This window comes from Aspergillus ibericus (assembly GCF_003184845.1).
Source record: "Aspergillus ibericus CBS 121593 unplaced genomic scaffold BO80scaffold_2, whole genome shotgun sequence".
Lineage (NCBI taxonomy): Eukaryota > Fungi > Ascomycota > Eurotiomycetes > Eurotiales > Aspergillaceae > Aspergillus > Aspergillus ibericus.
The window spans coordinates 194628-217551 of NW_020292100.1; the positions used below are offsets into that span (position 1 = coordinate 194628).

The following is a 22924-nucleotide window of genomic DNA, read 5'->3' on the forward strand; positions in this document are numbered from 1 at the left end:
GGTCTATCTGCGATCTCGTTGGATGCGTTGCAGCGTAACCACGGACAGAGCCCACTACTAATGCTAACGATGCGCTCTTGCGCGTCAACTTTGACTCATATTTGACACATAGTTTCGTGTTCGGGTTCGGGATCCAACTAGAACTATTGATTACCTGTTTGGGTCCCCGACCTTATTGTCTCGATATCAATCCTGCAGCTATTTTCAGGGATCACCTGTTTAGGTCCCCGACAAGGTTGTCGTTAAACCAATCCTGCGGCTGTATTCAGATGTCCGCTTGGACCTATCAGCATGGAATCAACTCTACGGTGTGGCTTTGGTATCGACTGCAGGTGCGGTCCCGCCACGTCTGCTGATCCCTTTGACACTTGTTCAACTCCGCCTCGTCTAAGATCAAACGAGCGGATGAAACCGCTCACTATCTTATCAATAGCCCGGGCGGACTCGTTTCCCCGGGAGACTATGGAGTACTGTGTATGTATCTACAACAAGGACTCGTAGTACGGAGTACCTGAGCCATTTACATCTGGCTTCCCCAATAATTGCACGGTCTAGCTAGGGCTCTATTGGTCCCTGGAGTCACTGAAGCTGGTGAGCTCCGCCATATCTAGGTGATAGATCCTCCACAAAGAGTCGGGACGAACGCGATGTGATAGATACCGCGTGCGCTAACTCGGGAGATAGACGTTCCGAACGAATATCACGGGTCGCATATGGAGTCCATAAGCCTGATCAGCGGAAGAATGGGGTACCGAGACCGATTCTGATGGGCTCTTCCAGAACATAAGACTTGTCCGTGATGGATCGGAAAAGGTAGGGCGGCTATGCTCAGTCCCATAGAGTTCGGTGGCTTGAACCAACCGGAAATTATTGATCTGACATCTAGAGATTCCTCCATGTCTTATGTTTCGTTCAATTGCGTGCTGCTGCTGGCCCATAGACCAGGTCTTTGATATTTCGACACCTATGACTTCACGGGTTTACTATGGTGTTTCCCTGCTGGAACACCAGGACTGCTGCAGGTCAAAACAAACGACCTATGAGGGGCTTGGGATTAGAGCTTTGAGCAGGGCCCCATGATCCAATGAATGTATTAAATGCATCAACATGGGAAATTAAATCACTGTGTCGTCACCTGCAAAACGACAACCGGTTTGAGGACGTATACATGCATGTATTTGCTGTCCAACGAACAAGGACTGATATCACTGCGCGATGTGCAAAGCCGGCCGGTGTTATTGAACAGTCGATGTATACTTGAGTGTACAAGTCCGCCAAGTATGAAGGTATGGTGTCAACCATTCGACGTTTCTTCATGTACTCCGTCTTGGGGGCTCGTATCTACCTAGACGATGATGGCATAAATTGTTAAAGTCCGCCAGGGCCGCTTGGCGGTCGGGGCATGTGATTTCCCGTTTGGGAGCCAATCTCTCATGACCTGAGTATACGAACACCGATATGCCTAACTATGGCCATTGCAAGAATTGTCCTTCTCAATTCATAGCAAAACCTAAACATTGCAGATCGGGAAAATAAGCAACACAACTATGTTGGAGTAAACCAACCCCTCTAGCTCCGCCTACACGCGGGTATGGGGTAATCACTGCCTTAGGCACGTATCACATGACCCAGCGGAAGCGAAACGCTAAGCCCTGCCCGCACAAAAAAACCACCACTACTGAACGGCGCCTTGACAGACGGTCGACAACCTCATCATCGCCAGTCCATACACTCGCCGTCGCGACAAGCCTTCAAGATGCCGGTTAGCAGCCCCCCTGATACTCGAACGACTCTGGATACCACGTCCATTTTGGAAATGAAAAATATATGGGATAAAAGACGGGGGTTGGGATGATGACAACCAGGCTAACGCGCACTTTCTTCAATCTAGAGCCACAAGAGTTTCCGCACCAAGCAGAAGCTTGCCAAAGCTCAGAGACAGAACCGTCCTATCCCCCAGTGGATTCGTCTCAGGACCGGTAACACCATCAGGTAAATAGCACCGTCACCGTTCCATCCACAAATACCCCGCGAGTCCTCGATCAGCCTGGGCGAAGGATACGAGCAACGAGAGGAAGCAAGAGAAACCCAAGGGGGATCCGAGGAAAGAACGGCATCTCTACTTGGACAGGAGATGCGCCCGGGACACCAGGATCGTACTTCGCCGGCTGGATATCAGAGGACTACACCAAACCACATATATCCCCAAGAACACCCCAAACTAACGTCTCATTTCTTCCCTCAGATACAACGCCAAGCGTAGGCACTGGCGCAAGACCCGTCTCGGTATCTAAGCACGTCTTATCAGCACCACCCGACGACTTTTTCGATTCCGCCCGAGATGGCCTACACCTATTCCCGGGAATGTTTCGTTCAGTTGTGATACCGCCAACTCTTGTGTGCCGCTACTATTCGCGATGATGAAAAAAACCCTGCATCATTTTAGATTTTCCTCAAATCAACCCGCTTCTCATTTTCTCTCTTAAAATCCTCTTGCCCGCTTTTTGCTCTCTCTCGGAAACTCGTCCCACCTCGGTTTCCTTTTCAACGCCCACATTTTAACTTGCTGTCTTTTTTGTTTCGGTACCAGCAGCATCAGCAACATGACAAGATGATTTTCTTTTTTGAAAATCTTATCTCTCGTCTCAAATGATCGTTCGGTTTGAGATGGGGCCGGATGTGTGCGTGTGTGTGTGTTTGTGTTCCGGACAAGGGGGTAGTAGTTGGTGTGGTCGAGGTGGGCCAAGCGGTGATTTGATGGGGGGAGCTGTCTCTGGTGATGCAGCAGTGCTTCTGAAAATTGTGTACACGAGCTGAAAAGACAAAAATCGAAAATTTATGATGGGTAATGAGCAGTTGAACGAACATCTTCCTTGCGAACTGATGATGGTGATGATACTGTATGTGATTCGTCGAGCGTTGCTTGTACTGTTGTCGTATATGTCCTGTGCGAAGAAGCCTGAGGGATGCTCAAGGAACCTCCCGTCAATCGTGGGTAACGTTCGTCCCGGTATCGAATTGCACCAGTAGTCCGCCTGCTGTATGGCGCAGCTAGATCGTGGTTCAGTCGACCCCACGTAGGTTTCGTTCTTGCCCTACTCGGGCGAAATAAGTGACTAGCCTACAAGATCCTACAAATATTATGCAGTAAGTGCAGGAGACGCCAGTATGCAAGGCAATTTAAGTAGCAAACAGGAGACGAACACCCGGTTTTGAGATTTTTCTATCGACATAATGATGTTCACGAGGTGACATCCATTGGATTAATAAGAGCGAAAAGAAACAGCAGTTGCCTAACCCTGTAATGAGCTACATCTACCCCTGGTCATAGCGCACAAGGGCACGGAACCAAGGGGGAAAGAGAGACACTGAAAAAGAAAACCCGCTGACATGAGGGAAATATATCATAACGCCGTGAACTGCAAGCAACTTGGGACCAGATGAAGCCCAGGCCAAAGGCTCGGGATATATGCCCATCTTCCGCGGCTTGCTTTTCAGAAGAAAGCGCCCGGGAGAGTGAGCACAATGAGGATTTAGCGGCTATAGTAAAGTGCAACGTTAGCAGATGACCAGGGCCTATACAGCAGTGACAGGCTCTGAATAGAAACTTACTCCTCAGCCCACTCGTTCTCACGACGGATCTGGTCTTCTTCTTCGGGGGTGAAATCGTTTTGGATGTTGAAAGTCTTGCGAATCTCCTCGGGAGACTTGCCCTTGATCATGTTCGCCACGGTCTTGCATCCGACATCCAAAAGACCCTTGATATCGAGGTAGTTCGCAGCCTGCACGATTGAGATGGTTAGCTTGTGGACTTGTGTAGACATAAGATCCCAAAACATACCAGAATGATCTCAAACAGCATCTCCTGGTCGACCTGCGTGAACTTCTGATCCCACTCATCAATGTCAGTGGTCTTGCGGCGGGAGTCTTCATCCTCGGTGGAAGCGGGGGGGTCGTTCTTGTGGTGTCTGCACCATTCAATGACCTTCCTCAGGACCGGTTCGTTGACCTGTTTTCGGAACGGTTAGCGATCATTGCCAGGACACACCAGGGCAATGTAGCGGATGACTCACATTCGGGATGGGGATGTCCTCGGTGGCTTCACCAAGATCCTCCAACATGTTCTTGATAAGAAGAGAGCGCTCGGCGACATCGCGCTCTGTGTTTTCCAATGCGTTAGTACGTAGGCTTTGTGGCAGCATAGACACAGACTCGATGTCTTCACAGGGATTTCAAGATGCATGCGTGTACTTACCAACCTCGATGTGCACGTTGTCGGCACTGACGAATGTAAGAAGATTCCCAGAGGCAGCCATTTTTGAAACACAAAGCAATCTCTAGGAGATCTGGGCTCTTCTGTTAGAGATCTCGGCTGTAGACACGGGGGTGGTCGCTGGGATGCGGTCCAGCAACGTTTATGAGGGGTAGGCAGGCGGGGGAGACGCTTGCTTACAAGTGAAAGGTGGTAAGAGGGTCGAAGAGCGATGTGAGGTGAGAGATAACAAGTTATTGGAGGAGAGACCAAGATAGTTTAAATAGCCTGGGTGGCTGTGAAGTGATGAGTTGGAATAGGAAAGATACCAAGATCGATTCCGGGGTGAAAGGGGAGTGGTGGGTGGAAGATTCCGAGACTGATGAAAGAAGGTGGATGAATGGTCGAGCTCTGAGGCTGACGAGGGTCCGCCAATCTCCGCCATCATTCGCCATTCGTCATTCGTCGCTCATGCCCCACCCGGGCGGTTGTGGCCTGGCGGATTGCTGGGTGCTGCCTGGTGGATGCCTGGCTGGCCAGCGGGTTTCCTTCCTGCCTTCCTTCTTTTTGCTCAAGGTTCTTTCTGCTTCCTTCTGTCTTTGTCCACTCCATCTTCAGAAAGGGGCAATGGCTTTGATGCGGAAGGAGGCAAGGCGATTGGGGGTGGTAGCCCGGTTGACTTCATCTTTTTCTTTACTAGTCCATCGGATGATTTCATCCTTTCGTTCAATTCATTTCATCATTGATGATGAGCTTCTTATTCTGTATAGTACTTTGCGTTAGACTCCCACGTAGTCCATATGCCCAGCAAAGTGACCATTATTTTGCGTACCTATCGAACCGCTAGAGATCCCGATTCAGTGTGGGTGTCTTACCGAGCCTATCAGTCAACATTCATTTTCTGTTAGGCATCTGGCTATCGAAGTGACGACGGAGGCACTGAACTACACGCCATCCATATGTGTACTAAGTACGGAGTACTTGTTTCCTTCCTTCCGCCGGGGACCGCCTACCGGGCCCAACCTGTTGCATAAGCCATAAACAACATTCAACATTCCCCAACAGTTGCACAAACTCTGGGGTGCACGGGTGTCATACTGCGAAATGCGAATGCCTGGTCTGGAGCGGAGGTCGAGGGCCGATGGCTCCGTTCCTGAGGATCGATGGAGGTCCGACCCACCAGGATTGACTGCGCTGGACGGAGTAATTTCACCCAAACCCAATAGTGCCTGGCAGCAAGCAGTTTAGTAGTGATATCACCCCACGACGCGACTCACCGTCCACGGAGCCCAGCGATCCCGACTCGACCTGCTCGGGGATAAATATTTATCTCCTGGAATCCGACTGCATCTTTTCCCTTTTCTGCTTTTGCTTCTACTTCTACTTCTACTCCTTTCTATTTTGGATAGCCCGCCCTCCATGTCCCAACAAGTCGTTCCTTAAATTCCTCCTTCCGTGTCAGCGACATAATCCATACATAATCTCGGATGCAGCAGGCAACCGGCATGTGCAGTATTTTACTACATCGGACTGGTCCCTTGTTGCCTTGAGATTGCTTCCCCGTGCTTCCACCTTATCCAAGTCATGTGGAGACGAACGTACCTGCTGCTACTGGTGATCCGGGTGTACTTCGCACTGTCGCCAAGTTATTTACATCCAGACGAGAACTTCCAAGGCCCCGAGGTCTTTGCTGGTGAGTGAATCCAGTCCATTTCGCAGGCCTATCCTCCGTCTGCCCTTCAAGAGGATTTATTTGTGAGCGGTGCGACCGCTCACGGACGACGATGGCGCACTTCCGACGCTTTCCGCGCATGGAAGAAGCCTTGTCCTCTCCGCCCACGAACCACAGCCTTGCCTTGCGATAGAATGCGCACAACTCACCAGTCACTCTATAGGTCGTATTTTCTCTTATCCTTCCCGATTACCGTGGGAATTCACTTCCGAGAACCCGATTCGTAGTGTCTTTCCACTATGGCCGACGTACGATGTACCGATGAACCTGCTGAAGGGGTTCTATACAGAAAGCGGGACGCTAAATCCTCCTCCACACTTGGTTTATTATGTGCTGAGAGGGAGCATGTTTCTGTTGAGCTTCGTGCTTGAGGATTGGGCCGTCTATGAGCTGGTTCCCCTGCCGCGCCATCGCCGCGCAACGGTGGTCCTAGTTGCATCCTCGTACGTCACCTGGACATATCAGACTCACACCTTCTCCAACTCCCTCGAGACCCTGTTGGTGGCCTGGGGCTTGGTATTGATTCAACGCATAGTTGAGAACAAGGTTGGCTTGATGATGTGGAACCCAGAGAAGGAAAGGCCTTGGCTAATCGCGGTTTATAGCGACGCTCTTCCCTCTTCGCATGCGCCGTACTATCGCTAATCGCCGTCGTGGGCGTTTTCAACCGGATCACGTTTCCTGCCTTCCTCCTGATTCCAGGGCTTCAATTACTGCCTCATTTCTGGCGCAAGTAAGTCGTGCGCGGGGTTTTTCTTCATCCGCCACCCAAGACTAATATTGCTCTGAAGGCCATATTCCTTTCTCTCTTTCGCTGGATTCGGTTTATGCTTCTTCTGCATCGCTGTCCTTGTCGATACAGCGTTTTACAGTCCCTCTGCATCGCTCTGGGATGTCCTTCATGCACCTGTAATCACGCCCCTCAACAACCTGCTTTACAACACCGATGAGGCCAATCTAGCGCTCCATGGACTCCACCCTCGTTATCACCACTTTCTAGTCAATCTGCCACAACTTCTGGGGCCTGCATACGTGGCGATAATAGTTTCCGTATGGAAATCGGCCGCGATACCATCTTGGCTAAAGAACAGGCGCGCCGTCTCCGCCGTATCAGCAACTGCTATGCTTTCCATCTTCCCACACCAGGAACCCCGGTTCCTGATTCCATGCGTCCCTTTACTCCTCAGCTGTCTTCGAGTGCGCAAATCACACCTTTTCTTGGCTACCTGGGTGGTTTTCAATGCCGCTCTGGGTTTCCTGATGGGGGTCTACCATCAGGGTGGTGTAGTGCCTACTCAGCTTGCGATACCCTCTATAGTCTCAACGAGCGTCTTAGAGACGGACGCCACTTTCTCTGGAGATAATTCCCGGATGTCTGCCACCGTACTCTGGTGGAAGACTTATTCCCCTCCCTTATGGTTGCTGGGAGAAAATACCACCACGCCGCTGGACATCGAGACGCGGGACTTAATGGGTATTTCCGGACCTGAAATGGCCAGCGAGCTTGAGAGAGTGGTGCCCCAATGTCCACGCGATTACGACAGCTCGAATGCGTCCAAACACTCAATATTCGTGGTCGCACCCAAATCTGCTACTTTCCTCGACCGGTATACGACACCATCGTCCGACGAATCGGACCTTGTACTGCACGAGCTTTGGACCTGGCGCAACCACATCAATTTGGATGACCTAGACTTCGGCACAGACGGCATCCTCCCAACCCTGAAGCGAGTAATTGGTAGGCGCGGGCTGTCTGTCTGGGCAGCACGAAGAACCGGTTGTGTTTGACAAGTTCCTCTCCGACATCAGATGACATCGAAGCTCACTCGGTCAGCCGGAAACTCATAACCTTCTTGCTCCTCCCCCAAACATACGCTTATATCTTTTATTGGCCTCTTCTTCTATTTCCTCTTGGCATTTTATTTCACACCAGCCTTGCTTCACCTCTTTTCCTCTTTTCCGCTTTTGACTTAGGCCCACCTCCTTCCATTCGTCATCGCATACTACCTACTACTACCTATACTATATTCCGCCATCTACCAACCCACCTTGAACAGATCCATCTCATCTTGTTTTCAGCAATGACCTTCAGATACCATCTATTCGGTACAGGCCTGCCCGCGTGCCCGCGTGCATGCATATACCGTATCACACGCTTTCATGGCAATAGAATATACCCCACCCCAAAATCAATGTCATCTTTCTTCATTCCTTTTGTTGTCTTTGGATTCTTCTGTAGATATATTCTCATCTAACTATTTTCTTACGATCCCATTCCAGCCTATTCTTGGTAGTACTCATTCAATTTGTTATCCCATGTCGTAGAATGTCGACCCTGGTGCTGAAATTAACTAGTGCTTGGGTATTTACTCCGTGGAGCGTTGGAAAGAAAATACCGGAATAGAAAATATTATATATCCATCATATATATCCGGCCCGGTGCCGGGAAGAAAAATCGTGACGGATGGAATTCTACGGGGCCGGTAGCATGACCCTTTCTGGTATGTGGGTGTGCTCGGTCATAGGATCAATCTCGTCTCTCGGAACTGACTGCTGATCGGTCATGGGTTCGGCCCCCACCCAGCTTGTACAGCCCATTACACGATTAGAAGGTGCTTCGTGATAACTCTTGGGGAAGGCTACGTAGGATAGTAAGGATGATCACAGGATTCAAGGAGCATTAAGGGGAAATACCTTGTCTTGTTCTCATTAACTAGATACATGACTAGAACGTCACAGATGAGAGGGTAGGGAAAAGAAAAATAGTGCAGCGGGATAAAGAGCTATTGTCCGTCAAAGCACTGGCTTACGAGAACTCATCCAGTGTTAAGGCATGAAGACAGATTCGAGTCGAGGACGTGAAAAAAGACATGCGCCAGTCTGACTTGATGGGTGAGAGCCAGGGGCACGGGTGGGGCCCATTGTCTGTCTGATCTACGCAGTCGATTCGGGGGAAGTCTTGAGAGGGAGTGATGAAGAGAAAGGGGATACATTGCGACGTTAATTATGAGGGGAAAATATGATCCAAAGCACTGAGCAGTCACTCAAGCCCGAAGGCATACAGGGCAGTGGTTGAATCATAGATCTTCAGGATCGTCGGGGTTCTCAAACAGATAGTTGGCTGCGAGCTCCTCATTCTTGTCGCAGGCGAAATAGGCCTGGATGACCAGATCCCGGGAGAAACCGAGCCGGCAAAGCTAGAAGTACCATGTCAGCTACATTCTCACGTGAAAGAACCGGAACATATAATACGTACGCGTTCAATTGCGTCTCTTTCCTCTTCTGTCACATGGATCTGATGCGTCCCCGGAGGGAGCGCGCCATCATCCTCTTCACTCAAGAGTTGAAGGAACTGTTCCTCATTTTGACCAATAAGCTGCGCAATTTGGGGGTTGCCGGCGGCAACTTGTTGGAGGATGGGCTCGAGCATCTGTGGTTGTTGTTGGACCAGCTGACGGAGCTGCTGGAAGTGAGGGTTATTCCGAAGGAAGTCGAGACTCGGAAGTCCCTCGCCAGATGCACCCCCGGCCCGAGCGCCTCGAGCTCCACCCTCCTGCCCACCGGCCTGAGCGGCAGCTTCGAACAAATTGACCGGTTCGTCATCAGCGGTGGAGGGTGTGCCTTCGGGAGCCGCGGACTGGGGTGCGCTAGCGGCGGCGGCAGCGGCGGCTTGCTGCTGCTGCTGCTCCTGTTGGATGTTCTCTGGAATACCCTGCGGAAAGTCAGCGCAAGATCGGGCAGGTGGGGACCGTCAAGTAGAGTGTCGCGGACTCACATTCAGCAGATACTCGATAGCACGGTCGGGGTTAAAGAAAGCAGCCCTCATTGCACGGTTGACATCACTCCGGGCGAAGCCCATTGCCTCCATCTGAGCCACGACTGCTTCGCTCTGGGAGCCACTCAGTAATGCGGAGGGATCGTTGAACGCGGAACCGGGTGCCTGAGTAGCCCCAGTGGCGGCCGGGGAGGGGGTCGAAGGGACTGCCGGTGCAGTAGAGGCCGCAGACGGGGCCGGGGCGGGAGGCGCAGCAGGGGTTGAGGTGACTCCTCTCGAGGGGGTGGAAGGCGCTTGTGACGAGGTTCCGGAGGAAGAAGCCTTGGGCTACGGAGCGAAATTAGTTTTCTGCCCAAGAGGTGTATATGCGCCCGGAGACCTGGTATACCTTTGACACCATGCAGACTATGAAGCCCTTTTCCTCGATGTTGTACGTCTCGATCGTCTTGTCATCTTGAAGGATCTTTCCTATTGTGGCAAGGACGGTCAGCGCTGCAACCACCACCAAATTATCTTGGCAGAGGCCATCCAACCAGCCTGGGGCGACGACTGCAGGCAAGAAGAGCTTGTTTACTGACCAGAATAGATGAGTTTCAGCTGAGGAACCTCCCATCCTTTCTCCTTGGAAATTTTCTCCTTCACTTGCCCGACCTGACGGATAATTCCATTTAGCCCCGCACTGACGCTGGTAAGGTCTCAACGCTCGGGAAAAGGATCAGCCTTACCGTCTCTGAGGGTTCTGCATCGATTACAAACTTCTGTTGCTTCAGGTCCTGAAGGAGAAAATACATGTCAGACGAACAGACGGGAAAAAAGAGTGGGGTAGAGAATCACGCATACCTTGAACGTGAGCTTCATCTTGCGCCACCGATGGATGAGAGACGGGTCGGTGGGGGTTTCTTCAAGGGTGCACGCTGATGTAGGAGGGGGGAATATCGATGTGGGCGAGAAGCTCGGGGGGATGGAAATTGATGAGAAGAGGGGGCGAGAAAGGAAAGAATCAGAAGTCTGCGAAAGAAGCGGGAGAGCAGCGAATGATGATGATGGCAATCATGACGCCGAAGGAGGGAGAAGGAGCTGGCGGGAGGCGGTCACGGTCCCTCCAGCCACCCGGGCCGCTCTTTAGCCACACCCCCTCGCTAGTCAAGGAACTCAGCCACTGCTCGATCCCTCTTTCCTTCCTCTCTAACATCCAGGTTCATACGCCCGTATCTGGTGGGTGGTATAATTGGAAATGAATTAATCGTCCGAAGGCGTGAGATCGTCGGATATCTAGTCTCAGGGGGAGTATTCCGTAGCCTCCCCAGAGATAGTTCTTACTAAAGGGACGTGAAGTGGATCATTTCATGAAATATATCCTCGGGAGTCCCCTCGCTATGGACTGGATCCCAAACACCACTGCTACTAGTACCACAGTCGAGGTTCAGTTCCTTTCGGGCCATACTTAGTACGCGTGACGGGCAAAGGAAATTTCCTTGCAAGTACTTAGTAACAGGAAACCAGTCACCCAGCACCCCACAGACTCGACTGCTCCATTCTCATGTTGTACAACGCCCCTCTGAACGCCCGGCCAAGCTATGGGTGAGTTGGCATGCCTTTTTCTGCTTCGCTTTTCTTTCCTAGGGGAAAATAACCGTCCTGTAACTGGTACTCCATACAGAGCAGAGTACCCAGTACTTTGGGTGCCGTGTCTCCCGTGGCAAGGGGGGATAGCCCTAGAGACCTGTCTTATAGATGTATCACACCGTGGATGCGGTGGAGAGAACCGACGGAACCATCAGGATGCCGCAAACCGCTGCCACCATGGAAATATGACCCTCCCTTCCTAACGCGCGTCGGGAAGACACTGACAGGAGCCATTCGGATCAACATTTCTTGGGAACTACGGAATACTGTATCTCTCTCTCTCTCTTTTGTTTGTCCCCCCTCCGAACCGTTGTGCCTACTCGGGAGCCCCGATGCAACTCGGCTCTCTCCCCGCTGTTCCTCAGGCCGGCCCCTCCCGGCAGTGGAGTGATTGGAGTGATAGATCACAGCTCTGGTCTGCAGCATTAGTATGGTCCCCCAAATCCCATCCAGGAATCGAAACAGACGATCTTCCAATTAAGGCTTCCCGGAATGCTGGAGATCCTCCCGGCCGCTTCGCACAGGAAGCCACTTACCCTTGACAAATTGTCTTCTAGACCTGTTCCATGTGACGAGGATACCTCTAGGTGTGCCATGCAGCATTGACCACCGTTTTCTTCACCCCCCTACAATGGTGAGCTGGAGGTTCAAACTCCAATTACTTCATACCGGGGTTGATCAAAGAGATCAGGCACGTAGACTGAGAGGCTGCATGGGTGATGGGGAGCCGAAAATCAGGTTTTACTGACTGTTAAGGGCATGCCATCCCTGGCCGTTTGAAGTCATCGCAATATACCATGAGCTCTCCATTGACGTACTTACGAGTCCACCAGGCTGACAGACAGCGTCTTGGAACCCTGGTTTCGTTTCCTCTCGGGTTTTTTTCCCCCCTCTCTTTTTCATTTTTCTTTTTTGGTCCCCTACCGACAGTACTCCTCTCTTCTGGGTCGAGGCAATCGAGAGGGGCAAAGTCTCCCAATAGCTGAGCAGACTAGGGCATCGAGGAGTCGTCGAGAAAGGCATCTCGATCACCGCGCCTACCGATCCGCACTAGGATTGGTATGATTCCCATCGGTTCCTCTGGCAGCCCCAAGTCTGCTAGTAGGATCGAGACCCTTGGGCGTAGATTTCTCGGCTTCAGCTCGATTCGCCATTGCCATTCGACCACGGCTCGAAGTAGTCAACCCCCCCCCCCCCCCCCTGTCATGTTGATCCTGGCAATTGCATACGCGCTTTTTCTTCGAACAATCCATGCATCCTTATTCAATTATCCTCGGGGAACCATTTCCCCCCGTCCTTCCCTCTTTAGCTTAATTAATTGACTCTCGTTCATTCCGGGTTGCTGGGTATTTACTCCGGCTCGACCCTCGTCCACCACCATCCCTCGTTTATCATTGCTAGCTCGTCACGCCCACGATTTCGTCCGTCCGATCTTTCCATCGAGACCTCCTCACACCATCATTCCCTGCTCGTACGTCGCCTCTGCTGTCTCCAGGGGTTCTCCCGAGTCCAGAACGTTTTCGGCGTCACTATCTGTTCCCATCACTACGGCCGTCTGGGCTTGCTAACGACACGCTGAATCGCCCCGGCCGAACACTGCTGCCAGACCCGGCACTTTTCGAATCTCACATTCAATTTTTGCAAGGATTTTGACTTCCCTGGCATAGTTTGACTGTTAATCATTGGCTTCGCCAGTACCGACTGCTTCATCCTTCCTTCGTATAGTCCTACCCCCCTATTTCATGTCTCTAAGCATGTCCAGGGCCTCCCCGGCCCGGATCCTGGGTGGTATCACTTTATTATCCACGTTCATCGCTACGGTCCTCGATGGCATGTGCTATACTATCTCCAGATCCCTCTCATCGCATGTTTCCTCGGTTGAGTCAGCCATTGTCAGCCTGGGTGCCGTGAGCTGTGTGGCACTTGCATCTTTGATGCTCCTCTGGGTCAAGGATATCCAGGGCGAGGCGCAGACGCAGCCCAAGAGCCATCGGACAATTACATACGGCTTCATCGCCGCGTATCTCTCAATAGCCACGGGCGTGACTGCGGGAGGGATAGCCTGGAGCGCAGCTCAATCCATGGCAGCAAAGACGTCAATGGCTCCAAAGCATCAGTCCTTGCTAATCGCTCGCTGTATCATATGGGCGATATCAGTCCTCAGTCAAGGAATATTGGGAGGCCATTTCCTCACCAGCTTGACGAAGCGGGAGTCTACCACCAAATGGTCTCCACCAGCGTCGCAGGAACTCGAGGTGCTTTCTGAGAAAGCCAGTGTGAAAGACGAGAGCACCGTGACATCAACCTCCATTGCCAGCGAGTCTCAACGACCGTCTGCTGAGCTGAAGACGAACGTTGACACGGTGCCTCCAATTCAACCATCTGTTTCGAACGCAGAGTCCCAGACCTCAAACCGCTACTCTGGTCGCACTCTGTTCCAGCATGACTCCAAGCAGAGCTCATTTGACCTACAGCGATCATATGTGCCCTATGGGGATTCAACCGTAGCTGCGGACACGCTAGAGGAGCATCCGGATGACCAGTCTGGCTCTACCCTGGGGGCCAAACTCCGCAGTGAGCCGCCAAAGATTCGACGAAGCTACTCCGATACGAAAAGGTCCCTGGACGGCTTGGTTCGTCAGCCCTCCTCAACACGGTCATCACCGACTACTTCTTCCACACAACTGGTGACTCCCGCCAGACCGGCGCCTCCAAAACTAAGACTTCCCGACGAGAGCTTTATTCACCCACTATTCCGCTCCGACAGCGCGTCACCGCCCCCGACTCCGATGCCAGGTACCACAGTGATTGCCTCACCAGCAGCCGGCCAGACGATTTCCGTAAAGGCCTTGAACCGGGTGAGATCCACGCGCTCGTTACGGTCTCAGGCGCCGCGAAGCCGATCACCGCTGTTCGACCAGCCCCTCAACAGTATTGAGCGCAACACCGAGTCTCCCGAACCCAATGGTCGAGGGTCACCGATGCCCAGCTTTATCATGGCAGCCGATGTCCGGAGCAGTATATCCCGATACGAGAAGAAGTATGACCTGAATGAATCTCCGGATGAGAGCTAGCCAGGCAGGGGCGGGCGCCACCGGATTTCAGGTTTGGTTTCAATGTCTTTCTTTTGTTTTTTTCCTATGTTGATAGATATCCTGGACATAGCGTTTGACGTAGTTAGCAAGAACTTTCTTCTGATAAGTATAGACCACATAATGCATCATGGTTGTTTCGCATGGGCCGAGTAATGGGGGGCCCGGAGAAAGGGTGGACGAGATTACCGGCCGTCTCTCTCTCCCTCTCCCCCCCCCGGCACCGCAACCAGAAGCCATGGTGAATCTTGGAGATTGAACGAAGGCACATCAGTTCTCCACCGAGCAACTGCTCAAGCGATAAAACATGCCACATGCCCACGTAGTTTGCCAATGGCTGCGTAACTCCCACCGATTTTGATACTGCCAGCGCCGCGGCCAGAATTGACGGTGAACTCCATTTGGGGGGGATGATGTGTGCCTAGACATGCAGATGATGGCCACCTGTCAAGGTCAGACTCGGACGAGGTGCAGATGGCTTTTCTTTCCCCCGGGCAGATGCTGCCTGGCCGTAAAATTACTTTAAATAGTAAGCGGATATCACAGTTCCCGGAACGGCGGTCTCAGGCGTCAGTGATAGCTTTCTTTGTTCCGACAGAGACACATGAAGCATTGTAATCAACTTGGGATTCTGCGATGGGAGCAGGATTGAAGAATCCTCACCGACACGCGTCATGGAGAGTTTCTAGGGGGATTGAGTACTACCTCCAATACCTCGAGTACGAGGAAGCCCGTGTACTATCTATTATCACTCCACTTTGGGGAAACCACCTACGTGGTACATCAAGAGTAGTATAGCGGACTTCCTTTTCTGCCCCTTTAATCGGGTGAAGCTCCTTGAAGGGGATGATAGTAATCCTCATTTCCATCTCGTGAGTGGTGGTCCGGAGTCCGAACACGCTTTCCTAGTGGTGGTTTTAGTGCTGGAACTACTCGGGTTAGTGGTAAGGTTTGGCTGCGATGGAATTCGATTTCCCTCCCCACTAGATAGATACAGGTTACGACGTTCTTCCGACCCATTCCCTGCCTCCCCTTGTCCATTCACCTCTTCCTATTATTTGCTCCCACTGACAGTGTCAAACGGTCTGTCTACTAGTTAGTACTACTACTAGTACTTGTATCGACTGGGAACGTGGGCCGGTGTGGTCGGTCCCTGGCTCCTGCTTCTGCGCCACCCCAAGCGGCCGGGACAGCCAAACGGCCCAGTCAAATTCCTCGCTGTTGGCCTTAGCTGATCTTCCCAGCCCATTTCATCCTCCATCAGCTTCGTTCTCCATAATCTTATTGTTGTGGTTCTTTCCTTTTTTCCCTTCTTCCTGTTTAATGATTCTTTCTCTCCTTCCCCCCTTCTCGTCTTCTTCTTCTTCTTCTTCTTCTCCCCCGGCATTGCGTGCCCATCGAGGTGTGGTCATCCTCTGGTGCCCCTTGTGCCTAGTGGGTTTCTAATTGTTTCGCTCCCCTTTCTTTTCTTTGCGTTTTCCTTCGGGTGCTCTACAACAACACCGGACTTTCTCTTCCCGCGCAGGAAGGTTCAAGCCTTGGGGGAACAACCACCCCGTGGGCTCCTGCATGCCTGGTAGATAGGTGCACACGCGAGGCTTCGATCCGTCAGGTCGAGACCGGCATTGGGGTCCCTGGTCGAGTCGTAGGGTTGCGAGAATTGGCAGCATCGGATACGACGTGCACTTGCTGGGCGTTCTTCTACATCCGGCGAGTCGACTCTCAGTGCTCCGTCCTGCTCGCCCGGCGGCCAGCCAACCAACAGCGGCGGCTTTTCTTGCTTCGCTCACTTGATCCACTTGGCCGAACCTCTTTTTACTTCATTCTTTCTCCAATCCACCCTCGCGTCCCGCCTGGGAATCGGAATCTACTTCGAATCTACGACTGACAGACGGACGGACTACCTTCTAGCTGTGAGTTATCCCACGTTCGGGGAGAGTTCAGGTAGGTTCGCATTGCCTTTTCCCTTCACCACTGGCTTGGCCGGCTGCCCCGTTTTACTTTTCTGTGCTTCCCTTCCCGCAACCACGCGAATTCCCCCAGCTTTTGCTTTGGCATCGATCCTCCGGCACGTTTTCATCGTCGCATACCTCATCTCGGCAACTTGCCTCGCTCTGCCCAGCCCAGCACTTGACTTTTTTTCCCGTTTCCTTCTCCCTGTACCTTCGGATCTATTCGCCCCCAGCATATCATTTCTTTCCCCCCCTCAACCTTGTTTGGACCAATGTTCCATGGGTCTAGTCCCTTTTACTCTTTTGCTCTCCATTTACCATACCTGCCTATTTGGCTGAACATGGCATCTCTTCGGTGTTAATGCGCGTGGATGCCTGGTCTTCATTCATGTGTATTCCCTCTTCCCGGTGTTCACATTAACACCCATCGTCGTCCCCATCTTCCCTCTTGTCCCTCTGAAGCTCCTCTGTCATCCCCTGCTGCTGTTGATTCCTCTAACCGCAAGACCTTGAGTTTTCATCTTACCTGCTGCTTCCGGTTCCTTCGATCCTTCTTGATCTTAAACCTCACAATCCCCACCTGTCTCAAGCAACTGCGCATCCCATAGTTGCAGCCGATCAACCCAAGTTGCTCACCTCACCTTTCTCATTCCAACCTCTTGTATTCCGTTTCCTCGGCTTGTCGATTTCACCTCCCAGCGCTCTGACTAAATTTCCATCTCTACAGTGGACAGCAATGGCGGGGGTAAAACGTAAACACGAAGCTACCCAAGCGTCAGCTACAGCGCCTTCTGGCCACAGTCACGCTGGCGTGGGGGCTTCTCAGAGCGCTACGAGTAAGTTTCCACTGTTTTGCTACCGCAACAGCTTCTTATGGGTCCTTAGACGCCAACGTGGATGACACTTCCAATATTCGTGTGACTCGGAGTTTACGCTCGAGTCGAGATGCACGTGCCTCTCAAAATGATGTGAGAGCCCACAGCACTACTACTGCCACCGGTGGGAACAGCAACATCAACTCAAGGCATAACACCAGTCGCCCGTCGCGCATCATCACGCTCAGTACTCGGGCCGCCCGGGCGAATACTGCTCAGGAAAATGCAGCTCGCGAGAACGCTGTCCGTGAAAATGTAGCCCGTGAAAACACCACTCGTGAAACTCGTAATACCCGGACACGGTCAAGCGCCCAGTTGTCCACAACGCAGACTGATGCTCCTGCTCCACTACCAACGGTTCCAGAGACCCCTCGGCACAAGCGCATTAAGCGGGGCCCGGCGGTTGAAGAAACCCCTCGGACCACGAGGCAGTCAGCGAGACTCAGGGCACATGCGCATCCGACATCTATCGAAGAAGGCTCTAATGATATGGCCGTTATACCGAAGATGCCAGAGCCGAGTCCTTCCGTCACTGCTGCCCCGAGCAGCCGAACGAGAAACCGAAGCCGACAATTTGCCGACAATCTCATTGACACTACTGACAACGCTACTTCTGCTGCACCTGTTGTCAAGTCGCCTTCTCCCGATCGGGCAACTCCTGTACCGAGCGAGGATCTAAAACCTGTGGAGGAAGAGCCACTCCAGAGCCCAGAACCGGAGTCTTCACAACCAACAAAAGAAGAGTCACCCAAGGGCACGGTTGTTGACGAGGACAAGAATGGAATAAGCGGACCGGCAGTCGCCGAGACTGCTGACCCTCTGCCCTTTACGACTACCCCAAGTCCAGATGCATATCAGAATCGAAAGTCACCTGAACCGGGAGATACGGGTCCAGCTGAGATTGAGAGCGTCTCCGAGTCCCCTAGTAGGAAGCCTAAGCTGGAAGAGGGCGAGCTGGACCGCGCATTAGAACAACAACTTCAGAATGGAACCGGTGGCAAACCGGATTCTCACTCCCCCGCGGAGGCTGTGGCTGAACCCAGACTTGACGACGAATCCCGCCAGGTGACCGAAGAGGTCGAAGGATCAACACCAGAAGTCGCCACCGAATCGACGGTTAGTAAAGCAGTCCGCGGCGGTCGGACGCGGGGCCGCGGCCGTGGTGGACGCAGTCGCGGCTCAGCACGCTTTACGACGAACAAACGAGGACGTGGTGCGGCTCGCAGTAGTCGTGGTGGTCGCACAGGTCGACAGCTAGATCGTTCGAGCGATGTGGAGCCGGACCGCTCTCCTTCCCCGAGTGCAGCTACTCAAAAGCTACGGGACAGGCAACGAGAGTTGGACAAGGCATTTAAGAAGGTAGCTGCTGCTCAGCGACTGGCTCTGGCAGTGCTAGCCACGCAGTCTGAGAAGCGACTGGCTCGTGATAAGAATGCACATAAGAACGTCCCCGAGTTCGAAGAAATCAACATGCAATTAAAGGAGAGACTGCGCGGAAGAAAGGAGGTTTTGCGTCGAGAATATGAACTCAAGGTGGAGCAAGAGAATCGGATATTCGAGGCTAACAAGCAAGCAATCGAGGAACGGTATCGGGTAAGCCAGGGATGCATCTTTGTTTCTCCTGAAAGTTTACTGACGCTTGAACGACAGGCCCAAGGCCGCAATATCCGGGAAGAGCACTTACTAGCCAGTCAGGGGGCGTACATGACATTTGTCGAGGGCCGCCGTGCTGCAGAAGATGATGAACACACCGAAGTAGGCCTCTCTCCCTTCGCAGTTGGAGCAAACCCGGTACTAATGCTACTCTACAGACCGATGATTCCGAAACTGAACCAGACCGTGGGCGAGTGGTACCGCCCGCCAGAGAAGTCTTCCGAGGGTTCAACTCCAACTTTGTTAGGAATCCTGCTGGGGCGGCTGCCTACGATCGTGCTTACTTTGGCTGGGATGACTTCGTTCAGCGGGCCAAGGTGGGCGACGACATCGATCCACAGATGAAGGAAATCCGCGACGCTGGGCCCTTTGCGGGGATGACCGCCGAACAAATTCTGGACATGCTGGTGAAAGCGACTGGGGTCGTCGAAGTCCCTCGGAACAGTGTCCCGGCGGAGAGAAACCCTCCTATGCTGCCTGATCTGCGGCCCCGAGCATTGTCTACTCTGGCCGATGTTGCAGCGGCAGAGCCTCCACGGCCTCCCCTCTCCCAAGCTGCCCCCCGTCTCTCGACACACCGAACAATCCTACCTCAGCCTCAGCCTGCTCAGCCGCCATTGCCGCATGGACCTCCCGAACCACGACCATTCGTGCTGCCTCCGCCAACCCCTCAAAGACAACAGCCCCGGCGACTTCTGCCTGCGGGACAACAGATCCCACCGATCAATGAACAGCTCGGCTTGCCCGATCCCTTTGCAGCGATGGGAGGGCCGCCTCACCTTCCGCCGCCAGCGGGATCCAACTTCCACCGACCCCCTCTGCCAGGGTATTTGACGGGACATCACCCTCCTAGTATCTATTATCCACCGCCTCCGCCGCCCCCGCCGGGGCCCCGTCCTCCCTTCTAAGGGACTGGGGCGGGCGGGCGGATTCCCCTTGTCTTTTCTCGTCAGGTTCCTCACCCGGAGTTTTGCAGTAGACCATATCGTTGGGATGTGTAAGGATTTCTTTCGATTACAGAGCGACTGGTTATGTATTTAGTTACGGAGGATTCCCCTTAGGCGTTTACTGCACAGGTTCGCTTCATATACATGATTGCTCTTTTCTTATTGTTGTTCCTTTTCCTAGGGGCCAGAGAAGCTTCTCCGGGGATGGCAGTGATTGAGCCCGCCTTCCGACGACAACCGGGGGAGGGTGACAGGATGAAGTACTATGTAACCCGCCGGGGCACTCGGGAGTGCAGCCACGATGGTGGCATGTTAGAGAAAGGAAGATGGGCTGGAGGCACCGCCCCAGCAAGGGCGAGGGTGATTTGATCCACCGCTCCACCAGGGGATGAATCATAATGGCTCATGGGAGCAGCGCGATGACTCCTCTTGCCTTGGCCTCGCCGCCTCGCCGCCCGCTCGCCCCGATTGGGCCTAGCCCCGTGGGCGGGGCTCGCGCTCGAAGCTTTTTATTTCCTCGGGCTTTTCCTCCATCACTGCCAGTGCGATCTCAGGTTTATTGGCACCGTCTCTGTCACTACTCGGGTTCGTCTGTCCGTGTCAATTGCGAGTCGCATCTCTCTGCTCTTGCGCTTCGTGCCCCTCTCGCCGTTCCCCCCGCGACGATCCTCTTCCCGGCAGGTTCTGCCTCGACATCACCCCGCCTTTTTACCACCACCACCACCACCACCACCACCCTCACCCTCACCCTCACCTCGATCCTTCTCACGCAGTGATCTTGTCTCTTCCACAAGACACCTCCACAGCCTCTTTGCTTTCCAACCCAACCCGTCGCCATTCTCACCACCAGTAACCCGACTCCGACAGAAGGAATCATGGCCGTCCGCGCACAGTTCGAGAACTCCAACGAGTAAGACGAACCCGCAGGATTTCTGCTCGCCTGCCTGGCCGTACGGCCAGGCCTCGTCGCTGTTCGGACCCAAAACTAATGCAGATTTGCTCTCTAGAGTGGGTGTCTTTGCCCGCCTCACCAATTCATACGCCATCGTTGCCATCGGTGCCTCCGAGAACTTCTACAGGTGCATATTTTCCCGTCCATGCTGGAACGACGAACAGTCCGATTAACATGTGCGCAGTGTCTTCGAGGCCGAACTGCAAGATGTCATCCCTATCTGCCACGCCACTATTGCTGGAACCCGCATTGTCGGTCGTCTCACAGCTGGGTATGTCTCTGTCTATTCATCCATCCAGATCACTCAAACCCTAACCATCTGCGCCGGACCCCAGTAACCGCAAAGGCCTCCTCGTCCCCACCACCACGACAGACCAAGAACTTCAGCATCTCCGGAATACGCTGCCTGACTCGGTCAAGATCCAACGTATAGAGGAGCGACTGTCCGCCCTGGGCAATGTGATTTGCTGCAATGACCACGTCGCGCTGATCCACCCGGATCTCGAGCGGGAAACTGAAGAGATGTACGTCCTGATGCTTACACATTCCATTCTGTCCCGCAGCTATCTCCGCCCACCCAGACTGACATGAAACCCCAACAGCATCGCCGATGTCCTCGGCGTCGAAGTCTTCCGTCAAACCGTCGCCGACAACGTTCTGACGGGTTCCTACATGGCCCTCTCCAACCAAGGTGGTATCGTCCACCCCAAGACCTCCATCCGCGACCAGGACGAACTCTCTTCCCTCCTCCAGGTGCCCCTCGTTGCTGGCAGTGTGAACCGCGGTAGCCCCGTTGTCGGAGCCGGTATGGTTGTGAACGACTGGCTCGCTGTCACGGGTCTGGATACCACGGCCACAGAGTTGAGTGTCATGGAGAGTGTGTTCCGCCTGGGTGAGATGGGTCCCCGTGGTGTTGGTGTCGGTGGTACCAACAAGGAGAGTATTGTGGAGAGTTTCTACTAGAGAGTTTCTCTTCCCCATATCCCTCTCTTTCCCTCTGACCTTTTCTCCACCTTTTCTTTTTCTTTTTCTTTTGTGCTTTCTCTCGAACATACATGAATATCCTTATTGTGCTATGAATGAATGGAATGGTTAGACTTGGGTGTGAAGATCGATTTGGAGTTCGATTCTATTCGTATTGTGCCATGAGTGAATGAGTGTACCCCAGCTGGTTTAGACGCCTGTCTATCCAGTATCTTCAGACAGGTATGTATGATACGGTACATACGTAGTAGGAATCCGTACGACACACAAAACCAGCTAGATGCATCCCGTGTTACATGTGCCTGCGCATATAGTTACTAGATAGATTGATTGATTCGTCGATCGCTAACCCTTCTCCACCAGTCAGATATCAAAGTCAAACATAAGTCCAAACACCAAAGCTCACAGCGAAAAGCTCAATCATCCCGTCTCATTCTCAAGATGGTAAGAAGTGAAGAAGAAGAAGAAAAGAAAGAAAGAAAGAAAGAAAGAAAGAAAGATAAAGGGATTATAAACTAGTTATACAATACAACCCTTGATCGAATAATGACACATACATACACATACACACGCGTATACTCCGTACGCAGACACGACAAATTCATCCCGGTCATGTACGTACGTATGTATGTATGCATGCATGCAGGAAAGTATGCAAGTGTCGGAAGCAATGAATCGCTATCATCTCGCTTTTTTGTTCTCTCAAACCTAATAGATATCCTTGTTGTTGAATTTTTGGCCTTCCCTCGCCTCTAATACTGGGTGGTATGCAATCATAATAGCTATCGCGGGTACGATGGGGGGGGTATTCATGTTAAAAAATGATAATAAGGCAAAGTGAAAGGGGAAAGAAAAGGAAGAAGATGAAAAAGAGACACAGGAACAAGAACATGATAAATGGCCAAATCGAATCAAATCACATCACATCACATCGAACCAGATGTCTCCGGAATGAATCCCCAAAGCCAGAGAGAAAAGAAGAAGAATGAAAAGAAAAAAATAAAGGAGTGAAGCAGGTAGCAGCCAATGGTCATGTCATGCGAACTCCTAAACACCAGTTTCGATGCTGGATTTCCCTGGGGTG

At 52.5% G+C, this 22924-nt stretch overlaps 8 protein-coding genes across 8 annotated transcripts; 6 read left to right on the plus strand and 2 right to left on the minus strand.

Annotated features, from left to right (window-relative positions):
• Positions 1-1756: 1756 nt before the first annotated feature.
• On the plus strand, positions 1757-2294 carry BO80DRAFT_451223 (60S ribosomal protein eL39; the record flags this gene model as incomplete). Its single annotated transcript, XM_025721872.1, has 3 exons — positions 1757-1762; positions 1892-1992; positions 2246-2294. 3 exons carry the CDS (start codon positions 1757-1759, stop codon positions 2292-2294), a joined length of 156 nt encoding a protein of 51 aa, XP_025579935.1.
• Positions 2295-3179: 885 nt separating this feature from the next.
• Positions 3180-4585, minus strand: skpA (SCF ubiquitin ligase subunit skpA). The gene is made up of 6 exons (XM_025718457.1): positions 4454-4585; positions 4256-4346; positions 4074-4159; positions 3842-4009; positions 3613-3782; positions 3180-3540 (listed from the first exon to the last, which is right to left on the minus strand). The coding sequence occupies exons 2-6, from the start codon at positions 4314-4316 to the stop codon at positions 3534-3536; spliced, it is 492 nt and encodes a 163-aa protein (XP_025579936.1). The 5' UTR covers positions 4317-4346; positions 4454-4585; the 3' UTR covers positions 3180-3533.
• Positions 4586-5565: 980 nt separating this feature from the next.
• On the plus strand, positions 5566-7919 carry smp3 (glycosylphosphatidylinositol-alpha 1,2 mannosyltransferase smp3). Its single transcript, XM_025724763.1, has 4 exons — positions 5566-5945; positions 6148-6530; positions 6590-6717; positions 6776-7919. The coding sequence occupies exons 1-4, from the start codon at positions 5837-5839 to the stop codon at positions 7770-7772; spliced, it is 1617 nt and encodes a 538-aa protein (XP_025579937.1). The 5' UTR covers positions 5566-5836; the 3' UTR covers positions 7773-7919.
• A 734-nt stretch (positions 7920-8653) lies between these two features.
• Positions 8654-10922, minus strand: BO80DRAFT_371528 (putative UV excision repair protein (RadW)). Its single transcript, XM_025716487.1, has 7 exons — positions 10600-10922; positions 10485-10532; positions 10338-10410; positions 10148-10227; positions 9760-10086; positions 9241-9696; positions 8654-9181 (listed from the first exon to the last, which is right to left on the minus strand). Exons 1-7 carry the CDS (start codon positions 10615-10617, stop codon positions 9062-9064), a joined length of 1122 nt encoding a protein of 373 aa, XP_025579938.1. The 5' UTR covers positions 10618-10922; the 3' UTR covers positions 8654-9061.
• A 1734-nt stretch (positions 10923-12656) lies between these two features.
• On the plus strand, positions 12657-14508 carry BO80DRAFT_420814 (uncharacterized protein). Its single transcript, XM_025718458.1, has one exon. It carries the CDS (start codon positions 13140-13142, stop codon positions 14457-14459), a length of 1320 nt encoding a protein of 439 aa, XP_025579939.1. The 5' UTR covers positions 12657-13139; the 3' UTR covers positions 14460-14508.
• Positions 14509-17165: 2657 nt separating this feature from the next.
• Positions 17166-19865, plus strand: BO80DRAFT_344277 (uncharacterized protein; the record flags this gene model as incomplete). Its single annotated transcript, XM_025715269.1, has 5 exons — positions 17166-17265; positions 17297-18047; positions 18147-18897; positions 18955-19059; positions 19116-19865. 5 exons carry the CDS (start codon positions 17166-17168, stop codon positions 19863-19865), a joined length of 2457 nt encoding a protein of 818 aa, XP_025579940.1.
• Positions 19866-20302: 437 nt separating this feature from the next.
• BO80DRAFT_440387 (uncharacterized protein) lies at positions 20303-20680 on the plus strand (the record flags this gene model as incomplete). The annotated part of the gene is made up of 1 exon (XM_025721125.1): positions 20303-20680. One exon carries the CDS (start codon positions 20303-20305, stop codon positions 20678-20680), a length of 378 nt encoding a protein of 125 aa, XP_025579941.1.
• BO80DRAFT_396566 (translation initiation factor 6) lies at positions 20449-22139 on the plus strand. The gene is made up of 5 exons (XM_025717350.1): positions 20449-20814; positions 20912-20983; positions 21041-21127; positions 21192-21380; positions 21459-22139. The coding sequence occupies exons 1-5, from the start codon at positions 20780-20782 to the stop codon at positions 21817-21819; spliced, it is 744 nt and encodes a 247-aa protein (XP_025579942.1). The 5' UTR covers positions 20449-20779; the 3' UTR covers positions 21820-22139.
• The last annotated feature ends 785 nt before the right edge of the window (positions 22140-22924 follow it).

What these genes read in the sequence shown, in the direction of transcription:
- BO80DRAFT_396566 (XM_025717350.1), top strand. Translation starts at nt 20,780, where the DNA reads ATGGCCGTCCGCGCACAGTTCGAGAACTCCAACGA. An exon ending in GTCGGTCGTCTCACAGCTGG is followed by an intron (nt 21,128 to 21,191) that starts GTATGTCTCTGT and finishes GCCGGACCCCAG; the next exon opens with TAACCGCAAAGGCCTCCTCG. An exon ending in GAGCGGGAAACTGAAGAGAT is followed by an intron (nt 21,381 to 21,458) that starts GTACGTCCTGAT and finishes AAACCCCAACAG; the next exon opens with CATCGCCGATGTCCTCGGCG.
- BO80DRAFT_371528 (XM_025716487.1), bottom strand. An exon ending in ATGCAGAACCCTCAGAGACG is followed by an intron (nt 10,411 to 10,484) that starts GTAAGGCTGATC and finishes ATTATCCGTCAG; the next exon opens with GTCGGGCAAGTGAAGGAGAA. An exon ending in TAGTCTGCATGGTGTCAAAG is followed by an intron (nt 10,087 to 10,147) that starts GTATACCAGGTC and finishes TTCGCTCCGTAG; the next exon opens with CCCAAGGCTTCTTCCTCCGG.
- BO80DRAFT_420814 (XM_025718458.1), top strand. Translation starts at nt 13,140, where the DNA reads ATGTCCAGGGCCTCCCCGGCCCGGATCCTGGGTGGTATCACTTTATTA.
- smp3 (XM_025724763.1), top strand. Translation starts at nt 5,837, where the DNA reads ATGTGGAGACGAACGTACCTGCTGCTACTGGTGATCCGGGTGTACTTC. An exon ending in AACGCATAGTTGAGAACAAG is followed by an intron (nt 6,531 to 6,589) that starts GTTGGCTTGATG and finishes CGCGGTTTATAG; the next exon opens with CGACGCTCTTCCCTCTTCGC. An exon ending in CTGCCTCATTTCTGGCGCAA is followed by an intron (nt 6,718 to 6,775) that starts GTAAGTCGTGCG and finishes ATTGCTCTGAAG; the next exon opens with GCCATATTCCTTTCTCTCTT.
- skpA (XM_025718457.1), bottom strand. Translation starts at nt 4,316, where the DNA reads ATGGCTGCCTCTGGGAATCTTCTTACATTCGTCAGTGCCGACAACGTG. An exon ending in CAACGTGCACATCGAGGTTG is followed by an intron (nt 4,160 to 4,255) that starts GTAAGTACACGC and finishes TGGAAAACACAG; the next exon opens with AGCGCGATGTCGCCGAGCGC. An exon ending in AGGACATCCCCATCCCGAAT is followed by an intron (nt 4,010 to 4,073) that starts GTGAGTCATCCG and finishes TTCCGAAAACAG; the next exon opens with GTCAACGAACCGGTCCTGAG.